Source organism: Oryctolagus cuniculus, chromosome 7, assembly GCF_964237555.1.
Source record: "Oryctolagus cuniculus chromosome 7, mOryCun1.1, whole genome shotgun sequence".
Lineage (NCBI taxonomy): Eukaryota > Metazoa > Chordata > Mammalia > Lagomorpha > Leporidae > Oryctolagus > Oryctolagus cuniculus.
Window position 1 is genome coordinate 114,546,162 of NC_091438.1, and position 22,701 is coordinate 114,568,862.

The following is a 22,701-nucleotide window of genomic DNA, read 5'->3' on the forward strand; positions in this document are numbered from 1 at the left end:
ATGTGTGAGCAGAGATGAGAGAGTTGCTGATACAGCAATTTAAAATAGGATTGGTCAGAGATGCTTTCCCTGAGAAGCTGATAATTGAACGCAGACTTAAAGTAAATGAACGAGTTAGGCTGTGGGTGGGAGCCTTCCCTGTGGATGGAAGAGTGGGGGCAAGGCCCTGAGATAGGAGGAATGGCAAGGAGACCAGACAGCCTGGGGTGGGGTAGTCAAGGGAAGGGGGCGCCCTGTCTTTGTGGCCCCGTAAGGACTTTGGCTTTTGCTTAGAGTAGGGCGTTGCTGGAGGATTTTGAGGACTGGAGAGGTGACAGGGTCTGACGAGCTCCACAGCTCCTCAGAGGAGGACAGTGGTATAATTTTGGAATACATCAGCACCAGTTCCCTTCTTGTTTTGTTCCTAAATCAAGATAATGCACCCAAACTAGAAATAAGAATACCTTTGCTCTTTTATTTTAATGTGAATTCTGAGATAAAATGTCTGTAGATGCCTCATGAAATATAATCCTGTGATCCACTAGCATTTAAAAAGGATAAATATAGGTTTATAGTAATTATATTATTTATAGTTAATAAGCTGATGTGTTATAATTTTATTTACTTGAAATAATCAGTTAAATTTAGGAAACAGATCCCACGTATTTTGGTTTCCATAACAACTTGGGTGAAAAATTGAAGAGCAGATGTTGAATCAACCTGTTGATGTATAATACTGTGACAGTTTTAAAATTATAGTTACGCTGTTCAGGCTTTAAGTTTATGCGTACCATAATTTGTCCTTGAAAGAGATAGTTGTTAAAACTTTTTTTTTGCAAGGATTTTTATAAGGTATGAATAGATGTGAGTAAGGGAGATTAGCTTGAAAGATTTATTTTTAAAACCAAAAGCATTTAAACAGAAGTTTTTATTCTCTTCCCTCAACACCTCTCCCCCTCTCCCCTTATCTTCCTGTCCCCATCTCCCATCTAGCCCTCCCTTTTCCCCATCCCCTTCCCCCTCCCCCTTCCTCTCTGCCATCCCCTTTTTGGGAGGTAAAGGGGCTGGAGAATGATAGAAAAAACAGGAAAAACATTTGGAGTATTAGTTGTTTAGGATTATGTTTTTATACTCCTAATTTGAATAGGATTTATTTCTTAATGTTTTTAGAGCTTTCAATGACAGTTTTATTTGTAAGCCATTTTCAATCTTGGTGTTCAGATTTACTACATTCAGTATCTAGGTATTAGACTCACTCAGTGGCAGACAGGCTGTAAATACATTCATTTTAATCTCATTTTATTTTGAATCCTTTAAACTTTCAAGAAGCTTGGGGTTTGAACTTACATGTAAATTGTTCTTATGCGTTTATAATTGGGATGAAGTAAATGAATAAATCATTAGTGTTACAGATCTCGTGAGTAGAAATATGGGAGTGTTTACCACTGAAGTGAAATGTTGTGTTGGCCAGTGTACCCAGACACACCCTGTTCACCTTACAGAATTTCATTTTGTCTGACATGGAGAGTGTTGTGGAAAAGGCAAATATCATAGCAGCTGCTGTAATTGAATTGGCCTCTGAATCATATAAAGCCAGGCAACCTGACAGCAACATTGTCTAAAACCTTAAGAAAAACATTATGGTGCATGTGATGTGTATCTACTTGAAGCTAAAATGAATGGGCTATTAGAAAAAATTACTTCTGGGGAAAAGGGGAGAAAAGTAATGATATTTTTAGAAAAACACGTTTAGAAAAAAAAGAGATGATTTTTTCCCCCCTAGAAATTTCTTGCTTTCTGTTTTCTAAAGAAGCTTTTAGTCCAATCATGAAGCCTCTCTGGTATTACTTTTTTAAAAAACTTAATTATTACCATTTATTTTTATGAATAAATAATTGCTGTTTTACTTAATGTGTAATGTCTAGAAAAACCTGACGTGTACCAGCAGTTGTTTCATAAACATTTTAGTCACTGCTGGAAATAAATGCAGCCAGTTCATTGTCGTCGTCTTTTCTTAAATACACGTATGTTCTTTTTTTGTTTCTTTAAAGATTTATTTATTTGAAAGGCAGAGTTACAGAGAGACTGAGAAAGAGGTCTTTCATCCACTGGTTCACTCCTCAAATGGCCACAAAGGTCAAGACTAGGCCAGGTTGAAGCTAGGGACAGGAGCTGCTTCTGGATCTCCCATGTTGGTGGCAGGGGACCAAGTACTTGAACCGTCTTCTGTTGCTTTCCCAAGTGCATTAGCAGGAAGCTAGATCAGAAATGGAGCAGCCAGGATTTGAACCAGCTTTGATATTGGGTTGTTGGCATGCAGGTGATGGTTTAACCTGTTATGTCACTATGCTGGTTCCATGTGTTTGTTCTTAAATATATTTATTTTAACTTGTCATTGTTTCTATTTATAAGATGAAACTGGTGTTTTGATACTTGAATACATTGTAGAATTGTCAAATCAAACTAACATAGGCATCACCTCACAAACATTTTGTTGTTGTTGTGAGAACATTTATAGTCTTCAGTTAACATATGTCAAGTAGTGCAATATTTTTAGCAGTAGTCGCCATACCATAAATAGATCTCCAGAACTTATTCCTGCTAACTGAACTGTTATGCCCCTTGACCAGTGTCTCCCCATCACAACTGCCCCTGCAGCCCCTGATAACCACCGTTCCACAATTCTCAAATTCTGTGAGTTGAACTTCTTTAGAGTCCACATGCAAGCAAGGTCATACAGAGTTTTCCTTTCCGTGGCTGGCTTATTTCATCTGGCATAATGTTCTTTAAATTCATCGCTATTGTCGCCCCTGACAGAAGTTCATTATTCTCATATGTTAGAAATGGTTAATCATACAATGTTTTTGTTTGAAAGCCTTCTTAGCATTTCAGAAGACAACTGATGTATGGCAAGGTGAGCTTAATTTTGAATTTTTAAATATTTTTCTTACTTTACATTTTCAGATATCTATGCATGTTAATTTTAGACTACTTCAAAAACTATCCAGACTCCAATTTCTATTGTGGTTTGTGAAAGGAAAGGAAATGAGTTAGATGATAAATTTTTAAGAAGTTGAAATCATGACTCATATAAATATAAAATGAACAGATCTGAGATTTTATTTAATTCATTAATGAGTGAGGGAAACATAATCTGTTGCCACTGACTCAAAGGTGAATCGAAAAATAGATATATATAGGCAAATAAGACCACAAATTAATGTAAAACTCCTGCATTCACAGGCAGTAATCAGACCTAGTTTATTTCCATTTCTATAGATAGCCATAAGTTTCAGTATTACTAATTTTCTACAGTATACAGAGTGATAAAATAGTACGAAGACCCTGAGAAAGGTGGAGGTAACCCAGGATACACTTGGTAGGTCACCTAGTGATCTTTTGTGCCTATTTCAGTCTTTCACAGCTCTGTTTTTATTTTCTTTTTTTTTAACTTTTATTTAGTAAATATAAATTTCCAAAGTACAGTTTATGGATTACAATGGCTTCCCCCCCATAACTTCCCTCCCACTCGCACCCCTCCCATCTCCCACTCCCTCTCCCATTCCATTCACATCAAGATTCATTTTCAATTATCTTTATATACAGAAGATCGATTTAGTGTATATTAAGTAAAGATTTCATCAGTTTGCACCTACACAGAACATAAAGTGTAAAATACTGTTTCAGTACTAGTTATAGCATTACTTCACATTGGACAACACATTAAGGACAGATCCCACATGAGGAGTAAGTACACAGTGACTCCTGTTGTTGACTTAACAATTTGACACTCTTGTTTATGGCGTCAGTAATCTCCCTAGGCTCTAGTCAAGAGTTGCCAAGGCTATGGAAGCCTTTTGAGTTCACTGACTTCGATCTTATTCCAACAAGGTCATAGTCAAAGTGGAAGTTCTCTCTGCCCTTCAGAGAAAGGTACCTATTGTCATCTGTTTCCCTCTCAAGCAAAAGATAACCAATGAATGCATGCTATCAGACTGATACTGCTGTGTTAAATACTGTGTCCTGAGAGCATTACCTCGTTCTTGGCTTCTTAGAGCACAGAAATAGAGTCTGAACTGCAAAGCCAAAGTACTTGGTTGGGCAAAAGCTCTCTGACTCACTAGACACCGGTAGGGGCCCAGAGCTGGGTGTCCATCTGAGGAAGAAGGCCCCTGATCTTAAATGGGGTTTTAACTTTCCCTTTTGGTTCTTCATTTTGGGGTGGGAGTATGAGCCTGGCGTATGAGCTTGCGAGGACTGGTCTGAGGGACTGCACAGGAGCACAAGAAGTGAAGGGGTTTGGGGTTAGAGAAGCTCAGGTGTCCATGTCCAGGAACTTGGAAGGGAATCTAATTGGCATGTGAATAGGCTATGTCCCTGAAATAAGGAAGAAAAAAGGGGAAGTTCGCCACTGGGTCCCCCTATAAATTCCTACCTAGGGGTCCCCTAGCCCTACAGTATGTAAACAGAAATTCTTGTTGCCATTAAGTAGGTATGCGGTCCCTGCATCTTTCTCTTAGAGTATGAACACATTATTCTCATTCATTTCTGTTAAATCTATGGCTGAATCTTTGTATTGAAGTGATTAGTGCTGAATTCCTTAGACTTTTTGAGAAGCATGAGTTTTTTCAGAAATTTAGGATCGGGGCCGGCACCCTGGCTCACTTGATGCCTGTGGTGCCGGCATCCCATATGGGCACCAGGTTCTAGTCCTGGTTGCTCCTCTTCCAGTCCAGCTCTCTGCTGTGGCCCAGGAAAGCAGTGGAAGATGGTCCAACTACTTGGGCCCCAGCACCCTCATGGGAGACCAGGAGGAAACACCTGGCTCCTGGCTTCGGATCGGTGTAGCTCCGGCCATAGCAGTCATTTGGGGGGTGAACCAATGGAAGGAAGAGCTTTCTCTCTGTCTCTCTCTCTCTCACTGTCTAACTCTATCTGTCAAATAAGTTAAAAAAAAAAAGATAAGAAATATAGGGTCAGAGTTGGAAATAGAGGTGGTGGTAAACAGACTGGTTTCATTTTCTAGGAAGACAATTAAATCTCTCATAAGCCAGTTACAACTAAAAACACAGATGTAAAATCAAGGATGAAGTTGCAGAAGGACAAAAGTGACAGAAAAGCAGCAACGACAGAGAAGGGAAAGGCATTTTTGAAAAAATATATTTATTATTTGAAAGGCAGTTACAGAGATGCAGAGTCAGAGAGAGAGAAAGAGATCTTCCATTGGCTGGTTCACTCCCCAGATGGCCACAATGGCCAGAGCTGCACCAATCCGACACCAGGAGCCAGGAGCTTCTTTCAGGTCTCCCACGTGGGTGCAGGGGCCCAAGGACTTGGGCCATCTTGTAGTGCTTTCCCAGGACACAGCAGAGAACTGGATCAGAAGTGGAGCAGCTGGGTCTCAAACTGGCACCCATATGGGATGCCGGCACTGCAGGTGGCGACTCTACCTGCTGTGCCATAGCGCTGGGCCCAGGCATTTTTTTTTAAATTTAGTTTTCTTATTATAAAATTTTAAAAGCAACATGTAAAAATAGAGAGTAGTTTGGTCTACAGGTAGATAAGAGGCACTCACAGAAAGCCTCTGCTTCTATCAGCTGTTCTCCTGGTGTCCCCACTTCAAAGTCATCACCATAACACAGTGTCGTATTTTGGGACGGGACTTCCTGAACTCCTTCAGTATCAACTTCCATATGCATTTCAGAATGTGGTATCATTTTCTTCAATAATCAAACCATTGTCATGCCTGAGGGAATTCATCATGATTCCTTAAAATTAAATATCCTGCCTATATTTACATTTCTCTGCCTCAAAATGTAGTTTTACAGTTAGTTTGTTCAAATTAAGGTCCACTGTAGTCCGCACATGGCATTTGATCCTTATGTCCTTTAAGCCTCCCTGACTTTAGAACAGTGTCCCTTCCCTTTTGTTTCTAAACATGTTATTGACCTGTTGAATAAATCCAGTCTCAGGTTTTAGACTCTAGATTTATCTTCTTGCTGCTGCTTCATGATATTGTCTTAACCTATTTCTCTGTATACCTGTAAATAGAAGTCAAGTTTTGGCAAGAACATCTTATAGGTTGTGGGGAGCAACTCGGACTATACTGTTACTGGAATTAAGACTTATTCTATGCATCTGCTCTCCCACAATATGGCGCTGGGAGAGAAGAAAACAGCTTCTGCACAGCTGCCTCCAGTTCAGCCAATAAACTGTAGGACTTGCTCCTGATTGGAGGAGAGCAGCGTACTCGGCGTGTGGGCAGCCGAGTTGGGATTGGCGGAGGAGGACTATAAAGGAGGAGAGAGACGGCATGCACCAGGAACATCTAAGGGGAACATCTGTGCAGCCCCCGAGAGAGCCGGCCGGCGGTGTGCCGCTCCCCTGCGGAAGTGGGGAATGTGGCAGGGGGAACCGCCCTTCCACGGAGGTGGAAGGGACAGTAGCCAACCCGGGAAGAACCAGCAGCAAACCCGGGGAGGGCCGAGCAGACAAAAGAACAGCGCAGGGTCCTGTGTCGTTCCTCCGCGAAGAGGGGGAGCGACAATAGGTGATGTAGCTTGGCTCCATATTGCCTTTTTTTTCCCTAAGATTTATTTATTTATCTTGTAAGGGTTACAGACAGAGAGAGGGAGGGAGGGCGAGAGAGAGAGAGAAATCTTCCATCTGCAGAATGACTTCCCATTCATCCACAGTGGCCAGGAGCTTCATCTGGATCTCCCAAACATTTGGGCCGTCTTCCACTACTTTTCCTAGGCCATTGGCAGGGAGCTGGATCAGAAGTGGAGCAGCAGGGACACAAACTGGTGCCCATATTGGCTTTGCCTGCTACTCCACTACTACTCCATGGCCTGCCCCCATGTTGCTTCACATCAGGAATCTCTTAATATCTGGCTGCCCTACATTCAGTGATGCCAAAGTCCATTAGTGGGTTTGGTTGGTGACAGCTTATTCCTCTTTTATAAAGAGGACTCACTTCCTTATGACCAACAAGTGATTGTGGGGTGATAACTTAGCATCCTGCAAATATCAAGTGCTCAGACAACCAAAGGATTTTTTTTTTAGATTGAGGAACTGCCTTCCTCCTGTGTTTTGGAAGGCTAACCAAAGAGTGTGTCTTCAGGAGGATACTGCATAGAGCAACCAAGAAGGGACTCAGAACAGCCACTTCAACCCCAATGGAATAAAAGAGGTTACAGCCACCTTTTTCTTCTTCTTTTTTTTTTTTTTTTTAAAGATTTATTTGCTTATTTGAAAGAGTTACACAGAGAGAGAAGGAGAGGCAGAGAGAGAGGTCTTCCATCCACTGGTTCACTCCCCAATTGGCCGCAACAGCCAGAGCTGTGCCGATCTGAAGCCAGGAACCAGGAGCTTCTTCCTGGTGTCCCATGGGGGTGCAAGGGCCCGAGGACTTGGGCCATCCTCTACTGCTTTCCCAGGCCATAACAGAAGAGCTGGATCAGAAGTGGAGCAGCCGGACTAGAACCAGTGCCCATATGGGATGTCTGCACTGCAAGCAGTGTCTTTACCTGCTATGCCACAGCGCCAGCCACAGCCACCTTTATCTTCTATTCAAGGGTAGGTTAAGGGTAGGTAAGAGAAACTTTTAAAAAAATCACAGTGATGATAAGTGTAAAAGAGTTGGAAAAAGTTGAAAAGGAAGGAAAAATGAAGGTAACTTTATTAAAAAGGCTTATTGAATAATTGAGTGTTCTTAACTAATAACACCACAAGTATCCTCATTAAACTAAATCCACTAATAATAACAGCAACAAAAAGCCTCTGGAGTGCTGTTGGTTTCCTGGCAAGATAAGCTTTAAAGAGTGAAAAAAAGGCTGGCGCCGCAGCTCACTAGGCTAATCCTCCACCTTGCAGCGCCGGCACACCGGGTTCTAGTCCCAGTCGGGACGCCGGATTCTGTCCTGGTTGCTCCTCTTCCAGGCCAGCTCTCTGCTGTAGCCAGGGAGTGCAGTGGAGGATGGCCCAAGTGCTTGGGCCCTGCACCCCATGGGAGACCAGGAGAAGCACCTGGCTCCTGCCATCGGATCAGCGCGGTGCGCCGGCCGCAGCACGCAGGCCGCGGCGGCCATTGGAGGGTGAACCAACGGCAAAAGGAAGACCTTTCTCTCTGTCTCTCTCTCTCACTGTCCACTCTGCCTGTCAAAAAAAAAAAAAAAAAAAAAAAAAAAAAAAAAAGGAGTGAAAGAAAACAACAACAACAAATATCAACTTTCAGGTTTAATTTAAAATTTCATTCCATTGAAAAGGACAGTCTAGGTGGTAGGAACATTTTTTTTTTTTAAGATTTATTTTATTTTATTTATTTAAAAGGCAGAGTTAGAGAGAGAGAGAGAGAAGAGACAGAGAATGGTAGCAAATCTTGCAGAAGTAGTGCCAGCTGAAGCTGGCAGGGTAAGCCTGATGGAACTGCATTGCAAGTGACAGAAGAAGAATGACCTCCCATATGTAAGATGCATCCATATCAGAGAATATCCGAACTTGTAAATGCAGCAGAGAAGCTGCGACACTTTCGGTGGAGGCTGTGAAGAGCAGAAATGATGCCCCAGAGGAAAGACTCGCTGATGCGGAAGGTGGGGAGCACAGCACCGAATAGAACACCCAGAGCCAGAAAGCATCTAAAAATGAAAGAATGCTGACAAGATGACGAGAAATCAAGCTGCGATCATCAAGGGAAAACCAGTACCTTCATCTGTTCACTGGTGGCCTTTGTCTTTGACTGGTTTGTTTTTCTATATCACCTTTTTTTTGGCATAGATATCATTTCTCAAGATGGATATTTAGAAGAGTACTAGAGTCGGAAGATTACTGGAAGGCCTGAAAGGCCATGCTTAGATATTTACATTTATACATAGTTTAATCTTCACCACGACGATTGACTTTTTTTTTTTTTTTTTTTTTTTAAATTTTTTTTTTTTTTTTTTTTTTTTTTTTTGACAGGCAGAGTGGACAGTGAGAGAGAGAGACAGAGAGAGAAAGGTCTTCCTTTTGCCGCTGGTTCACCCTCCAATGGCCGCCGCTGCAGCCGGCGCACCGCGCTGATCCTGGCAGGAGCCAGGAGCCAGGTGCTTTTCCTGGTCTCCCATGGGGTGCAGGGCCCAAGCACCTGGGCCATCCTCCACTGCACTCCCTGGCCATAGCAGAGAGCTGGCCTGGAAGAGGGGCAACCGGGACAGAATCCGGCGCCCCAACCGGGACTAGAACCCGGTGTGCCGGCGCCGCAAGGTGGAGGATTAGCCTATTGAGCCACGGCGCCGGCTGACGATTGACTTTTACAAGTTGCCTAGATTAAAGAAAAAAGAAAATTGAAAGGCACACAAACTCAAGAATGATTATGGACCTTGCTTTCAGACTTTGAAGCAGTTAAGAGTTTAGAGAGAAAGAAGCAAAATAGAAAATAGTGGAAATAATGCACTGTTATAGGATCTCACAAAAGCAACTCTTCTTTTAAGATAGAAAATGAAACACATGGAACGGTGAACTACTCAGTAGTAGCAGTGCTCTTTCTAGAACCTACTGACTATCTGGAAATGGATGAAATATGTAGTTAGCTTATTTATACTTGTTTGTTATGTAGCCTACAGCTGCCATTCTTAGAAAGCTGTATCACATTAGAAATTAATAAAGAATTCAGTTGAATGGTACAAAATATAAGATTTAGTTGACATAAACTAAATGCTAAGAAAACAGAGTGTACTTTCCTTTTAAATGCACATCATGTATCTTTCATTAAAATGTTGATCATATGAACAGAAACATGTGCATGTAATATAAAAATGTTATGGTTCAAATTGTTAGAACATAGTACCATAAAATTAATATAATAAAATTAAAAGATGGATGGCCACATAAAAATTAAAATGCAATGCATGTAAGGCAAGAGAGATCCATAAAGAATAAGAGAATGTCTTAAAATCAGTACATTTTATAATGATGTAGTTATATTTTCATGGGTTGCTGACAAATGTTTATTTAAAAAAATTTTATCAATTTAAATATGGTAGGAAGAACAGAGAAAGGAAATACAGAAATAGAATGAATATCTCAAACAGGAAAAATAAAGTTAATACAATTAATCAGAAATATGCAATAATTGATTTTTTGGGAAATTTAGTCGATGTGATAATCACTTATCAGTTAGACAAAGGATAAAGGGCTAATAGAATCAGGAATAGAGGTAAAGTAAGATACAAGAAAATAAAACTATTGTGGAGAATGTTTTTAGATGATGGTGATAATTCAGGTCAAAATCAGATAATTAAACTGTATGTGAGTGTGCATACATACAAGAATACATACATGCACATGTGTGAATCGCCAGGTGTGTGCAGCTAGAAGGAGAAATTAGAAGTAGAATGAACATATTCAAATTAATTTTGGAAAGAGTTAAAATATAAATAAATTTTAAAGCCAAAAAGAAACCCACCGAGTTGTAACAAATTAGCAAGTAAAAGAGCATCACCCTGTTAGGGATTTACTTTGGAGAATTTTTTCAGAAGTTCAAAGAACAGTTATCCAGCGACTAATTACTTCTAGCTTCAAAATATAGAAAAGGAAGTTATTAGGTGTCTGAGTTCGTTTGATGAGGTTAAATGATTTTGTTTTAACAACTTGATAAAAACAGCACCTCTGCATCTTGTCCATGAGCAAATCTTGTGCACTTGCTCTATGGTGCGTTAGGAATCTGCTCTTGTCTTCCTCACCACTCTGCTCTAGCAGAAGTGGCCATTTTTCTCTCCCCTCGTAACTGCAGTTATCCCCTATTTTAATCTCCCTTTTCTGTTTTTCACTTAAATCCTTAAGGACCTATTTTCAATATGAATAATCCTTTTAATGTAATTTCCTTGCTTAAAATCATCCAATGACTTCTCATCTTATTCAGAGTAAAAATATAGATTCTTTAGCTTTGAAATCACATAATTTGGCCAGTACCTACCTCTCTACCTCTATCACCTGTCTCTGTCCTCAGGAAGTCCTGGGCTCCAGGCATTTGACATCTTACAACTCTACTGGCTGATCTTTATACATTTTCTCCCCAGTTTTTAAATAGTCTGTCTTCCAAGCAGTCATTCTCTAACATAGTTCACTATTAAGTTTCTTACACCCTAGAATGTTAAGGCCCTGATTCCCTGCCATATCCCTAGTGCCTGTTATAGTCTCTGAGATACATAATGAATATTTGTTAAATGATTGCATGATATGTAATGTTCGGAAAGATAAGTAATAGTGGATTAAAAATAGAAAAAAAGAGCAATAAAATTGAATAGCACTTCTACTCCCTTATAGAAAATTAGCATGTAAGAAATTAATAGGTGATACTGGGAAAAAGACACTCATAGGATATTGCAAAAATAGCAGTGGTCTTACGACTCTTGGCATTTACTTATGATCTAGCCACTTTGAGAAAGTCACCTAATCTCACCTTCAGTTTTCTTTGTGTGTAAGATTGAGACACCAGTATCTCCTAGGTGTTTGCTGTATGTATTTGTGCATTTGTTTGGACAAGGTCCTGCTGCCTTCATTCCCTCCTGCCTCTCTCTAAGATGCTTTGATGATTAAGTATTCTACATCAGACCTATGCTTTCAAAAGTGGTTAACACCATGACATCAATTTAGAAAATATATGGCCAGTGCTGTGGTGCAGAGGGTTAAAGTCGTAGCCTGAAGTGCCAGCATCCCGTATGGACACCGGTTCTAGTCCTGGCTGCTCCTCTTCCATTCCAGCTCTCTGCTACGGCCTGGGATAGCAGTAGAAAACATATGTAAAGTAGTTGGCACAGTGCAAGGCACATAGAAAGTGAACAGTTCATGTTAGTTGGTTTTCTTCTACTTGGATTTTTTAGGATGGCTACTTCCATATTTAGCCTCATGTCTTCCTGAGGATTCTCAGAACTGTATATTTTTGCTATTTGACTGTATCTCCTTAACAGTTTTCCCTATGACATTTAGCATGATGATTGATTCATAGCTAGTGTTCTGCAACTGTTTGTTTAAAATTCAGCATATAGTAAGTGCCTGTTATGTACAGAATGTGGAGTCAGAAAATGAAGGGAAAGGCATATTCTAGCTGTACGTTGAGACAGTGGTTCTCCTTTTGAAGAGATGAGGGTATATATAATATGATAGATTTGAATCCTTAAAAATAAAAAGATGTTGGCACCCTGGAATGTAATATAATACATATGGAAAGAAAAGCAAACAAAAAAAACCTGAAATATTTTTCCAGGTTATTTGGGAAAATCTTACTGTGCAAGATCGATGCAGATTAGATAGAAATATGTATGTGTATGATATAATTCTGTTTGATAGATAGTTGAAGGAGAAAAACAGTTTATACACAAAGAATTGCCTAATCATAACCTTAAGTTACTATAAAGAATAAAAGATACTTCAAAAAGTTCATAGAAAATGGAATTAGAAGTTTATTTTGATGTAAAAAGTTTTTGAGATCCATGCATAGTTTTTTTGTTATGCACATTTTCTGTGAACTTTTTGAAGATCCCTTGTAGATATATTTTATAGCAGTTAAAGAAAAGTAACTCATATATCTTCAAAGTTACATAAATCCAGTAAAAAATTTTACTCAAGAAACATGTAGTCAAAAAAGCATGTAGAGGGCTGGGCATTTGGTGCATGTGGTTACGATGCTGCTTGGGAGGCCTGCACCCATGTCAGAATGCCTTGTTAAAGTCCCAGCTCCTCTGCCTCCTGTCCAGCTTTCTGCTAATGTATACTCTGAGAGGCAGCAGGGAATGACTCAAGTACTGGGATCCTTGCCACTCACAAGGGAGACCTGGATTGAGTCCCAGGCTCCTCACTTTTGCCCTGACTGCTGTGGGCATTTGGGGAGTGAACAAGTAGATGGAAGGTCTCTATTTCTCTTTCTGTTTCTCTTTCAAATGAAATAAATAATGTTTAAAAGCATGTAGGCGGCCAGCGCTGTGGCTCACTTGGCTAATCCTCCGCCTGCAGCGCTGGCACCCCGGGTTCTAGTCCTGAGTGGGGCGCCGGATTCTGTCCTGGTTGCTCCTCTTCCAGTCCAGCTCTCTGCTGTGGCCCGGGAAGGCAGTGGAGGATGGCCCAAGTGCTTGGGCCCTGCACCCACATGGGAGACCAGGAGGAAGCACCTGGCTCCTGGCTTTGGATTGGCGCAGCATGCCAGCCATAGCGGCCATTTTGGGGGTTAACCAACAGAAGGAAGACCTTTGTCTCTGTCTCTCTCTCTCTCACTGTCTAACTCTGCCTGTTTTTTTTTTTTGTTTTGTTTTTGTTTTGTTTTGTTTTTTTTTTTTTTTAAAAAGCATGTAGGCAAAAGTGTTAAAAACAAAATGGTTTCTAATCCCAGGCTTTTTACTTCTAAACCAACTTTTTAAAAAAAATAGACTATTTTTTAAGGTAAACATTTTTTTTAAGATTTATTTATTTATTTGAAAGTCAGAGTTACACAGAGAAAGGAGAGGCAGAGAGAGAGAGAGAGGTCTTCCCTCCAATGGTTCATTCCCCAATTTGCCGGAGTTGCACCAATCTGAAGCCAGGAGCTTCTTTCGGGTCTCCCACACGGGTGCAGGGAGGGGCTCAAGGACTTGAGCCATCTTCTGTCGGAAGTGGAGCAGCCGAGTGTCGAACCAGTGCCCTTATGGGATGCCAGCGCTTCAGTCCAGGGCATTAACCCACTGTGCCACAGCATGGGTCCCAATAATAGACTATTTTTAGAGCAGTTTTAAGTTCATAACAAAATTGAAAGGAAAGTACAGAGATTTCCCATATACTGTCTGCTGCCCCTCTCCCGGCATGCATAGCCCCACATTTCAATATTGTTTGCCACTGTAATACATTTATTACAGTTGATGAACTTGCATTGACCCATCATTATCCTCCAGATCCATAGTTTAGGGCTCATTCATGGTGTTACACAGTTTACGAGTTCTGACAAATGTACAGTGACATGTATGTACTGTTATAGTATCATACAGATTAGTTTCACTGCCCTAAAACAATATTCTGGGAGAAGGCATTTAGTCTAGCAGTTAAGATAAAGAACTCCATGTCCCACATCAGAGTACCTGGGTTTGATTCCCAGCTCTGGCTTCCCACCAGTGTTGACGCAGGGAGACAGTGGTGATGGCGCAGGTGATTGGATTCCTGCCATTCACATGGGAGGCCTGGATTGCTTAGTCTTTGCTCTTGGCACCAACCATGAGCCAATCCTGGCCATTTCAGGCCTTTGGCAGGGAGAAGGGGAGGGGTGAACAAGCAGACAGACTTCTTCCTCTTCTCCCTTCCCCTCCCGCTTTCTCTCTCTCTCTATTCCCCAGTAGTTTAGGGATCACGCATGGTGTTAGACAATCCCTCTCCTCCTCTTCTCCCTCCTTCTCCATCCCCCACTCCACCTGACTTTCCTTCTCACTGTCCATCTCTCTCTTTGTTTCTATGCCTTTCAAATAAATAAATAAAAATACTTTGTGCCTTCTCATCCCTCCCTTTCTCCAATCCCTGGCAACCACTGATCCTTTTCCTGTCTCAGTGGTTTCGCTTTGTCCAGGATGCCATATAGTGGAATCCTGGTGCCTTTTCAGATTGGCTTTTTTTTTTTTTTTTTACTTAGTAATATGCATTTAAGGTTTCTCCATGTTTTTTCATTACTTAATAGCATATTTCTTTTTAGATCTGAATAATGTTCTATTGTCTGGATGTGCTAGTATATTTATTCACTCACCTGCTAAAGGACATATTAGTTACTTCCACATTTTGACAGATAAAGCTGTTATAAGACAGCTTTTTGTTCTTTGCCAGTATTTCATTTCTTGAAGGCCTCAATTTCTTCACCTACAAAACTTAGCTGATGATTCCTAGGGATTTTAAGGATGAAATTATATAGTTACCTAGATAAAAACCATGAAGTCATATGTGATTCTCATCGTGAGTAGCTCAGTATTGCTGATGACCTTTAAAATTGATAAAACCTTTCAGGTAGAAAGCCAACTTACATAACGAAAATTAGACTATGTTCTTACTTTTTCTATTCTGTCATTCTATTTTGGGTGTTATAGTTCAAATAAACCCAAATGGAGGTTACAAGAATTTTTTAAAAACAAAGGATGTTATAGCAGCATAATTTATAAAAACTAAACAACAGAACAGAACTATGAGGACAATCCAGATGCCCAGTGAAAAAGAAATGCAGAGTAAATTACATGAGGGCTGGGCCCAGGATTCTTCATTCTGTCCAGTATGTCTCTAGTACTCTATCAGTGTGGTGTTCTAAATATTTGTTGCATGTAAAGCAAGTTGAAGGGAAAGGGAAGAGCTTGTCCTGGTTATGAAGTTTCTAGGGGGTGGCATTCCGTTCTTGGTTTGCTGCTCTTGGTCTCATTGCTGACCCCAGCTAGGGCAGCTGCGACCTGTTAGACTCCATACTTGCCCCTTTTCCTGATACCAGTGAGGGCTTAGACATGTAATGGAGCAGCCATGACAGAAGTAATCTCATTTGGAAAAGGAAATCAACATAGTTGTAAGGGAGTAAAGCAAGAGTGACTATGTCTCAATTTGCCAAGACTGTCTTGGCTTATGCCTGCTGTCTCAGTAAATACAATGACCTCTCCTTCACTCAGAGGTATCCCAGTTGGGCCAGTAAAGCACCATTTAGCATGGTCTGGCTTTCTGTTTACTTCCGTGCTGTTGTTGGGAGAATTTTTCTCACCAGCTCAATTCAGTTGATTTTTACATGCATTTAATGTTCAGTAAAGGTAAGGAACATCTGAAATCTATAGTACCGTAAGTAAGATACAAAGAACAATTACACAAGTCCCCAGCCTCTACAGAGCTTCGCCTTAGGTAATTCTCTTTTCTCTTTAGTTGACTTTGTTAACTAATAGGCTTGTCAAAATCAGAAGTGTTTTTGGAAAGGGGAATACTTAAACCCTGTAATGTAAATTAGTGCAGCCACCGTGGAAAACAGTAGGGGCATTTGTTGGAAAAAAAAAAAAATTAGGGGCCGGCACTGTGGCACAGTGGGTAAAGCCACCGCCTGCAGTGCCGGTATTCCATATGGCCACTGTTTCAAGTCCCAGCTGCTCCACTTCCGATCCAGCTCTCTGCTATGGCCTGGGAAAGCAGTACAAGATAGCCCAAGTCCTTGGGCCCCTACAACCATGTGGGAGACCTGGAGGAAGCTCCTGGCTCCTGGCTTCAGATCCACACAGCTGCGGCCGTTGTGGCCATCTGGGAAATGAACCAGCGGCTGGAAGACCTCTCTCTCTCTGCCTCTCTGTGTAACTCTTTCAAAAAATTAAATAAATCTTTTTTTTAATATATTTTATTTTATTTAATGAACATAAATTTCCAAAGTACAGCTTATGGATTACAGTAGCTCCCCCCCCCAATAACTTCCCTCCCACCCACAACACTCCCCTCTCCCACTTCTCCCCTTCCATTCACATCAAGATTAATTTTCAATGATCTTTATATACAGAAGATCAATTTAGCATATATTAAGTAAAGATTTCAACAGTTTGCACCCACACAGAAACACAAAGTGTAAAATACTATTTGAGTACTAGTTATAGCATTAATTAAACACCTAAGAGTAATTGTGTATTAATTACAGAGTTCAACCAATAGTTTTAAGTAGAACATAAAAAATACTAAAAGGGTAGAGTATTAAGTTCTTTTTTTTCTTTTTTTTTGTTTGTTATATAGTTATTTTTTTATTTAATAAATGTGAATTTACAAAGTGCAACTTTTGTATTGTTATGGCTCCCCCCCCCCCAACCTCCCTCCCTCCCGTGGCCCTCCCCTCTCCCACTCCCTCTTCCATCCCGGCCTTCATCGAGTTTCATTTTCAATTACCTTCATATACTGAAGATCAACTTAGTATATACTAAGCAAGGATTTCAACAGGCTGCACTCACACAACCGCACAAGGTATAGGGTATTGTTCAACTAGTAGTGTTGTTTTTTAAGTTTCATAGTAGAACACATTAAGGACAGAGATCCTACGTGGGGAGCATGTACCCAGTGACTCCCGTTGATTTAACAATTGGCACTCTTATTTATGATGTCAGCAATCACCCGAGACTCTTGCTATGAGCTGTCTAGGCTATGGAAGCCCCTTGAGTTCACCAACTCTGAACTTGTTTAGTCAATGTCATATCACAGTGGAGGTTCCTTCCTCCCTTCAGAGAAAGGCGCCTCTCTCCTTGATGGCCTGTTCCTTCTGCTGGGGTCTTGTTCACCAGGATCTTTCATTTAGATTGTTTTTTGCCACCGTGTCATAGCTTTCCATGCCTGTGAGACTCTCATGGACCTTTTAGCCAGATCCGAATGTCCCAAGGGTTGATTCTGAGGCAGGAGTGCTGCCATTCTATGAGTCTGCTGTATGTCCTGTTTCCCCCGCAGGACCATTCTCTCCCTTTTAATTCTATCCTCCATTATTTGCTTACACTGGTCTTATTTGTGAAATCTCATCGACACATACCCTAAAACAAAACCTAGAAATAGACTTGCCATAGGATCCAGCAATCCCAATACTGGGTATATGCCAAAAGACATGAACACATTGTATCAAAGAGATACCTACCTGTACCACCATGTGTATACCAGCACTGTTTAAGATAACTAGAATATGGAATCAATGAGGGTGTCTAACAACAGATGAATATACAAAGAAAATATGCACAATGGAATATTATTCAGCTATAAAAATGAAATTCTATCATTTAATTAAATGATTCAACTGGAGGATATCATGTTGAGTGAAAAAAAGCTGGACACAGAAGGACACATACACATGTTCTCCCTTATATGTGGGAGCTAAAATTATAAAAGGAAAATCACAAAACAAACCCAAACAATGCCTATGTGTATCTGTATTGATACAAACTGTGCTTTATATCTTGTCAAACTAATATTACATATGTTAGATTATTATAGTTTTAATGATATGTGATTACTTTAAAATTTATATGGGTGAAATGATCATCTTTGCACTTCACTGTTGTTTACAGTTCTTGCTATATTCCTACTAAACTAGGATCTTCTTGCTTTTTACCTGTTGAATTTTGGTGGAGAATTAAGCCCTTGACTCTATGAAAAAACTAAAAAAGAAAAGAAGGGAAGGGAAGGAGGAAGGAAAAAAGGAGAGGGAGGGAGAGGGAGGGGCAGAGAGGGAGAAGGAGCGAGAAAGGGAAAGTCATTATATTTTTAGAATTGTATCTGTGAACTGTGTTGAATCTGTTAAAAAGTAAAAAAAAATTAAAAATAAAAATTATTTTTTAAAAAGTAAGAAGTTTTGGAAGTTCTGTTGCACAGTAGGGTGACTGGCACTGTTTATGTCCTATATGTTTCACTATGCACAAGACAAACTAGGTGAGGATTTCGGATGTTCTCTCTATAAAGAACTGTGAAGTGTTTGAAGAGGTAAATACAGTTATCCTCACTGGACATTACGCAGTGTATACATGTGCTGAAACCTCACAAAGTATCCCCTCAATATGTCCAAGTTTCAGGTTTTTGTTAACACTTTCTAATTGAAATTCTTAAAAAGTATAAAGTGTTCCTGGACCCAAGCTCCTGCCCCAGGCCTGGCCCATCCACTTACGGGACTGAGTCCTGTCCGACTCAGCTGTCGCTCTGTGCCCTGTTCCTGTGAGAAAAAGGAAGGTTCCCAAGAGCCACTCGGGGTGTCTGCGGTAATGGAATTCCTTGCCCACGCATGTTTGAGCCCATTCCCAGGGCCTGTGGACCTCTTCGCGTGGACACATGCATACATGGCCCCTCACAGTGCTGGACTAGCCAGGGATGGGAAGAGCAGGAGCTAGCTAGTAGGCTATTCCCAACTGTACGTGTTCTGAAATCCAGGAATTCCACTTTTGTGCCTGGGCTTAACAATTTTCAGTGTATGTTCCTCAAAGTAGGAGACTAGAACGTGTTTTTTAAGGTAGCTTGATTTATAGCTTCCAGGTGTTCAGACACATAGTGTCTGGACCTCCGCTGGCATTCCTGCCACGGGCCCCAGTAGTCTTGGGGACAGGCCCATTCAGAGTAAAGCCTGTGACCTGTGGATCCACGCAGTCTTCCCCTGCCGCTCCCCTGTGCTCCGCGGCACCAGCGTCTCACCATCCATCCACAGCACCCCGGGCTGCACTTGCTGCTCCCTTGTCGAGTGCCCTTCCCCTGGGTTTCCACGTGGTCTCTTTCCTTCAGGTCTTTTTGAGCCCCAGTATCTGTTTTTAACCCTCAATGTCTTCACCTTCTCAGCGACACCCTGCCTGACTAGTCTTTCTAAAACAGTCTCACTCCTGCAAACCCTTACTGTCCTTGAGAAACATCACCATCCATCCATGTCCTACAAAACTAAATGGGAACCTAAAAGTCTCTTATAAAAACTCTAAATATTGAGACCTTTTTTTCTTCAAAACAGTTTTTATGTCTGTAAGTTGTCCATGTACCCTCTTTAAATAGTTAAATAGTTCTCTAAGTTTAGTTACTTAAAGCAGCAGTGCCCCCCTGCCCTGAATTTTGCTGGTAACTATTTCCAGTGCCATGGCATGACTCTTGATTTCCCATAGGTCTCCCCTTGTTTACTTTCCACTGTAGAGCGTGCGACTTAAGAGCACACCCTGTGCAAGCACATACATATCCTGCTATCTCCCTCTCAATATGATTAAACTGAGATTTTGGTTATGTCAAGCTTTGGCATTTTAAACTGCAAACACTAGTGCAGCTGAGCCATGTGATGTGCTGATTTTATTTTTCCTCCTCTTTAGTATTTTGTTTTGTTTTGCTTTTCCCCTGGAGTTGAAAAATGTTGTGATTTTTATTTAATTTTTTAGATTGTTAGCATCAGTTACAGTCCTGACTGTCCCAGTTGGGTGCATCTTTTTCCGTTGGTTTGGCCGTCTGTAATTCAGTGTTTTCCTTTTCTTGTAAAAAATTTCTCATAGATTTTTCAGATGCTTTTTCATCTGAATGGACATTCTCAGGGCCTGCTTGACTGAGATAGCAGAATGTCTCTGAGACTGTCCATCTGAACAGGTGTTTTAAATAAAATTGTTGCTGTTGTTTTAAAAATGCCATTTGACCATATCATCAAAAGTAACTATTTGCCATGAATTTTAATCTGGTTCTCTTTTATGTGTCAGAATGAAGATACCTGTTATCCAGATATTCAGAATATGTTCTCATATTTGATTGTTTTCCATCAAACACGTTAGGAATTATATTGCATTCTTTCTTTATAGGCTCTCAAAATTAGAGAAAAGTGTAATTGCCCACCACTTTCTGGACCAGACCCTCGGTTACTATTCAAACTCAGCATGAAGCATTTTCTTGAAGAATCAGAGAAAGAAGACAGAAATACTACTACTGCCAAGAAACAGAAAACGGACCCTCTTCCCATTCAAAAACAGGAGCAAATACCATTAACCTACATAGTTGAGAAGAGAACTAGTAGTTGAATTAAAATTTATGAAACAAAGGAAATATGAAGAAGGCAGCAATCCATATCGTTTTTATGTTACCTTTTAAAAATGATGTTTGAAATGGAAAACGAATGAATGTTCAGGGTCAGATCATCATGTATATTGTAGATATCATCTAAATTCTTCTAGGTGTTTATTTTTCATGAAATATTTGTATATTCTCATCTATTTTAAAATACCTTCAATGAGGAAAATGTCAGAATAAATTTATATTATACATTTTACTCTCAGTCCTGCTTTTGATTTGGAAGACAAACTGCTAGTGGCTGAGAAATTAGAAATCAGAGTGGATTTCAGAGTCTGGATGGCGTAGTGACAGGAAATGCTTGCCCCGGTGGAAAGACGTCCTTGGGATCAAGAATCTCCTGCTGCTCACCTGTGGGTAGCTGCAGAGGGGAAAGACTGCAGGCAGAAGTCTCCACAGCGAGGCCTGAGAAGTACTGTGCATGACGAAACAGGAAACGGCAGCAGGGCTGGGTCATTTCCCTGCAGACATTGTGTGTGTGTCTGATGCATTGATCTTCAGGTGATTTTGGCTCCTTAGTGGTGTTATAATTTGGGAGTCTCTGGGCTTCTCAGAGAAGACACCACTCTGTTCTCCTTGGGTGCCATCCGGAGAGGCAGGGACAAGGTGCTTCCTCCAAGTTGGTCTTCCTGAGTAGCAGTCACCAAGGGAACCGCAGGAAGAAGTCACGAGAAGCCCAAGACATATCTCCAGGAATAATTGGAAGTTACTGTATTTACATAATACAGTAACATGGAAATAAGTGGTTTTTTAAAAAACACCAAAATATTTATTTGAAAGGCAGAGTTACAGAGATAGAGAGAGACAGAGATATCTTCCATCACTGGTTCATTTCCCAAATGGCCACAACAGTCAGAGCTGGGCCAGGCCAAAGCAGGGAGTGAAGAACTCCATCCAGGCCTCCCACATGGGATTCAGGGATCCAGGCACTTGGGCCGTTTTCCACTGCTTTCCCAGGCTCATTAGCAGGGAGCTGAATTGGAACTTGAAACAGCATCCATATGGGATGTCAGCATCACAGGCAGCAGCTTAACCCGTTGTGCCACAACACTGGCCACTGAAACAAGTGTTTAAAATATGAGTTATTTACATAATATTATTTGTACTCCAAAGCTAGTGAAGGCTAATGATGCCTAGGTACCATTTCTAGGAGAGACATTAGTCTTTTTTTTTTTTTCCTTAAGATTTATTTATTTATTTGAAAGTCAGAGTTACACAGAGAGAGGAGAGGCAGAGAGAGAGGTCTTCCAGCTGTTGGTTCACTCCCCAATTGGCTGCAACAACCGGAGCTGAGCCAATCCGAAGCCAGGAGCCAGGAGATTCTTCCAAGTCTCCCACGTGTGCAGGGGCCCAAGGACTTGGGCCATCATCTACTGCTTTCCCAGGCTACAGCAGAGAGCTGGATTGGAAGTGGAGCAGCCGGGACACAAACTGGCACTCATATGGGATGCCAGCACTGCAGGCGGAGGCTGCACCTGCTACACCACAGCGCCGGCCCCAAGACATTAGTTTTGAAACACACATTAAATACTTTTTTAAAAAAATATTTATTTACTTATTTGAAAGAGTTGCAGAAAAAAAGAGAGATCTTCCATCTGCTGGTTCACTCCCCAGATGGCTGCAACGGCCAGGGCTGGGGCAGGCCAAAGCCAGGAGTTTCTTCCAGGTCTCCCATGTGGTGACAGGGGTTCAAACACTTGGGCCATCTTCTGTTGCCTTTCTCAGGCCGTTAGCAGGGAGCTGGATCAGAAATGGAGTAGCCAAGACATGAACCAGTGCTCATATGGGATGCTGGTGTCACAGAAGCAGCTTTACCTACTGTGCCACAGCACTATTTTTTTTACATAGAAAGCTTTTATTTGATAAATATAAATTTAATAAATATAATTTTTGGACTATAGTGGTTCTTCTCCCCATTCCCCCCTCCCACCCCCAAACCATCCCACCTCCTACTCCCTCTCCCATCCCATTCTTCATTAAGATTCATTTTTAATTATATACAGAAGATCAATTCTATACTAAGTAAAGATTTCAACAGTTTGCACCCACACAGACACACTAAGTACTGTTTGAAGACCAGTTTTACTGTTAATTCTCATAGTACAACACATTAAGGACAGAGATCCTACATGGGGAGCAAGTGCACAGTGACTCCTGTTGTTGATTTAATAGTTGACACTCCTATTTATGCACAGCACT

The 22,701-nt window shown here is 41.0% G+C and overlaps 1 protein-coding gene across 5 annotated transcripts in view; it reads left to right on the forward strand.

Annotated features, from left to right (window-relative positions):
* OMA1 (OMA1 zinc metallopeptidase) overlaps positions 1 to 20,701 on the forward strand; it is a 79,832-nt gene extending 59,131 nt beyond the window's left edge. For all 5 annotated transcript variants that reach the window (XM_008265179.4, XM_008265180.4, XM_051857740.2 and 2 more), the window contains one exon: positions 20,238 to 20,701. In XM_008265179.4, coding sequence (XP_008263401.1) covers positions 20,238 to 20,453 — 216 coding nt within the window. In that variant the 3' untranslated portion in view covers positions 20,454 to 20,701. The remainder of the gene's footprint in view (positions 1 to 20,237) is intronic.
* Positions 20,702 to 22,701: the final 2,000 nt, after the last annotated feature.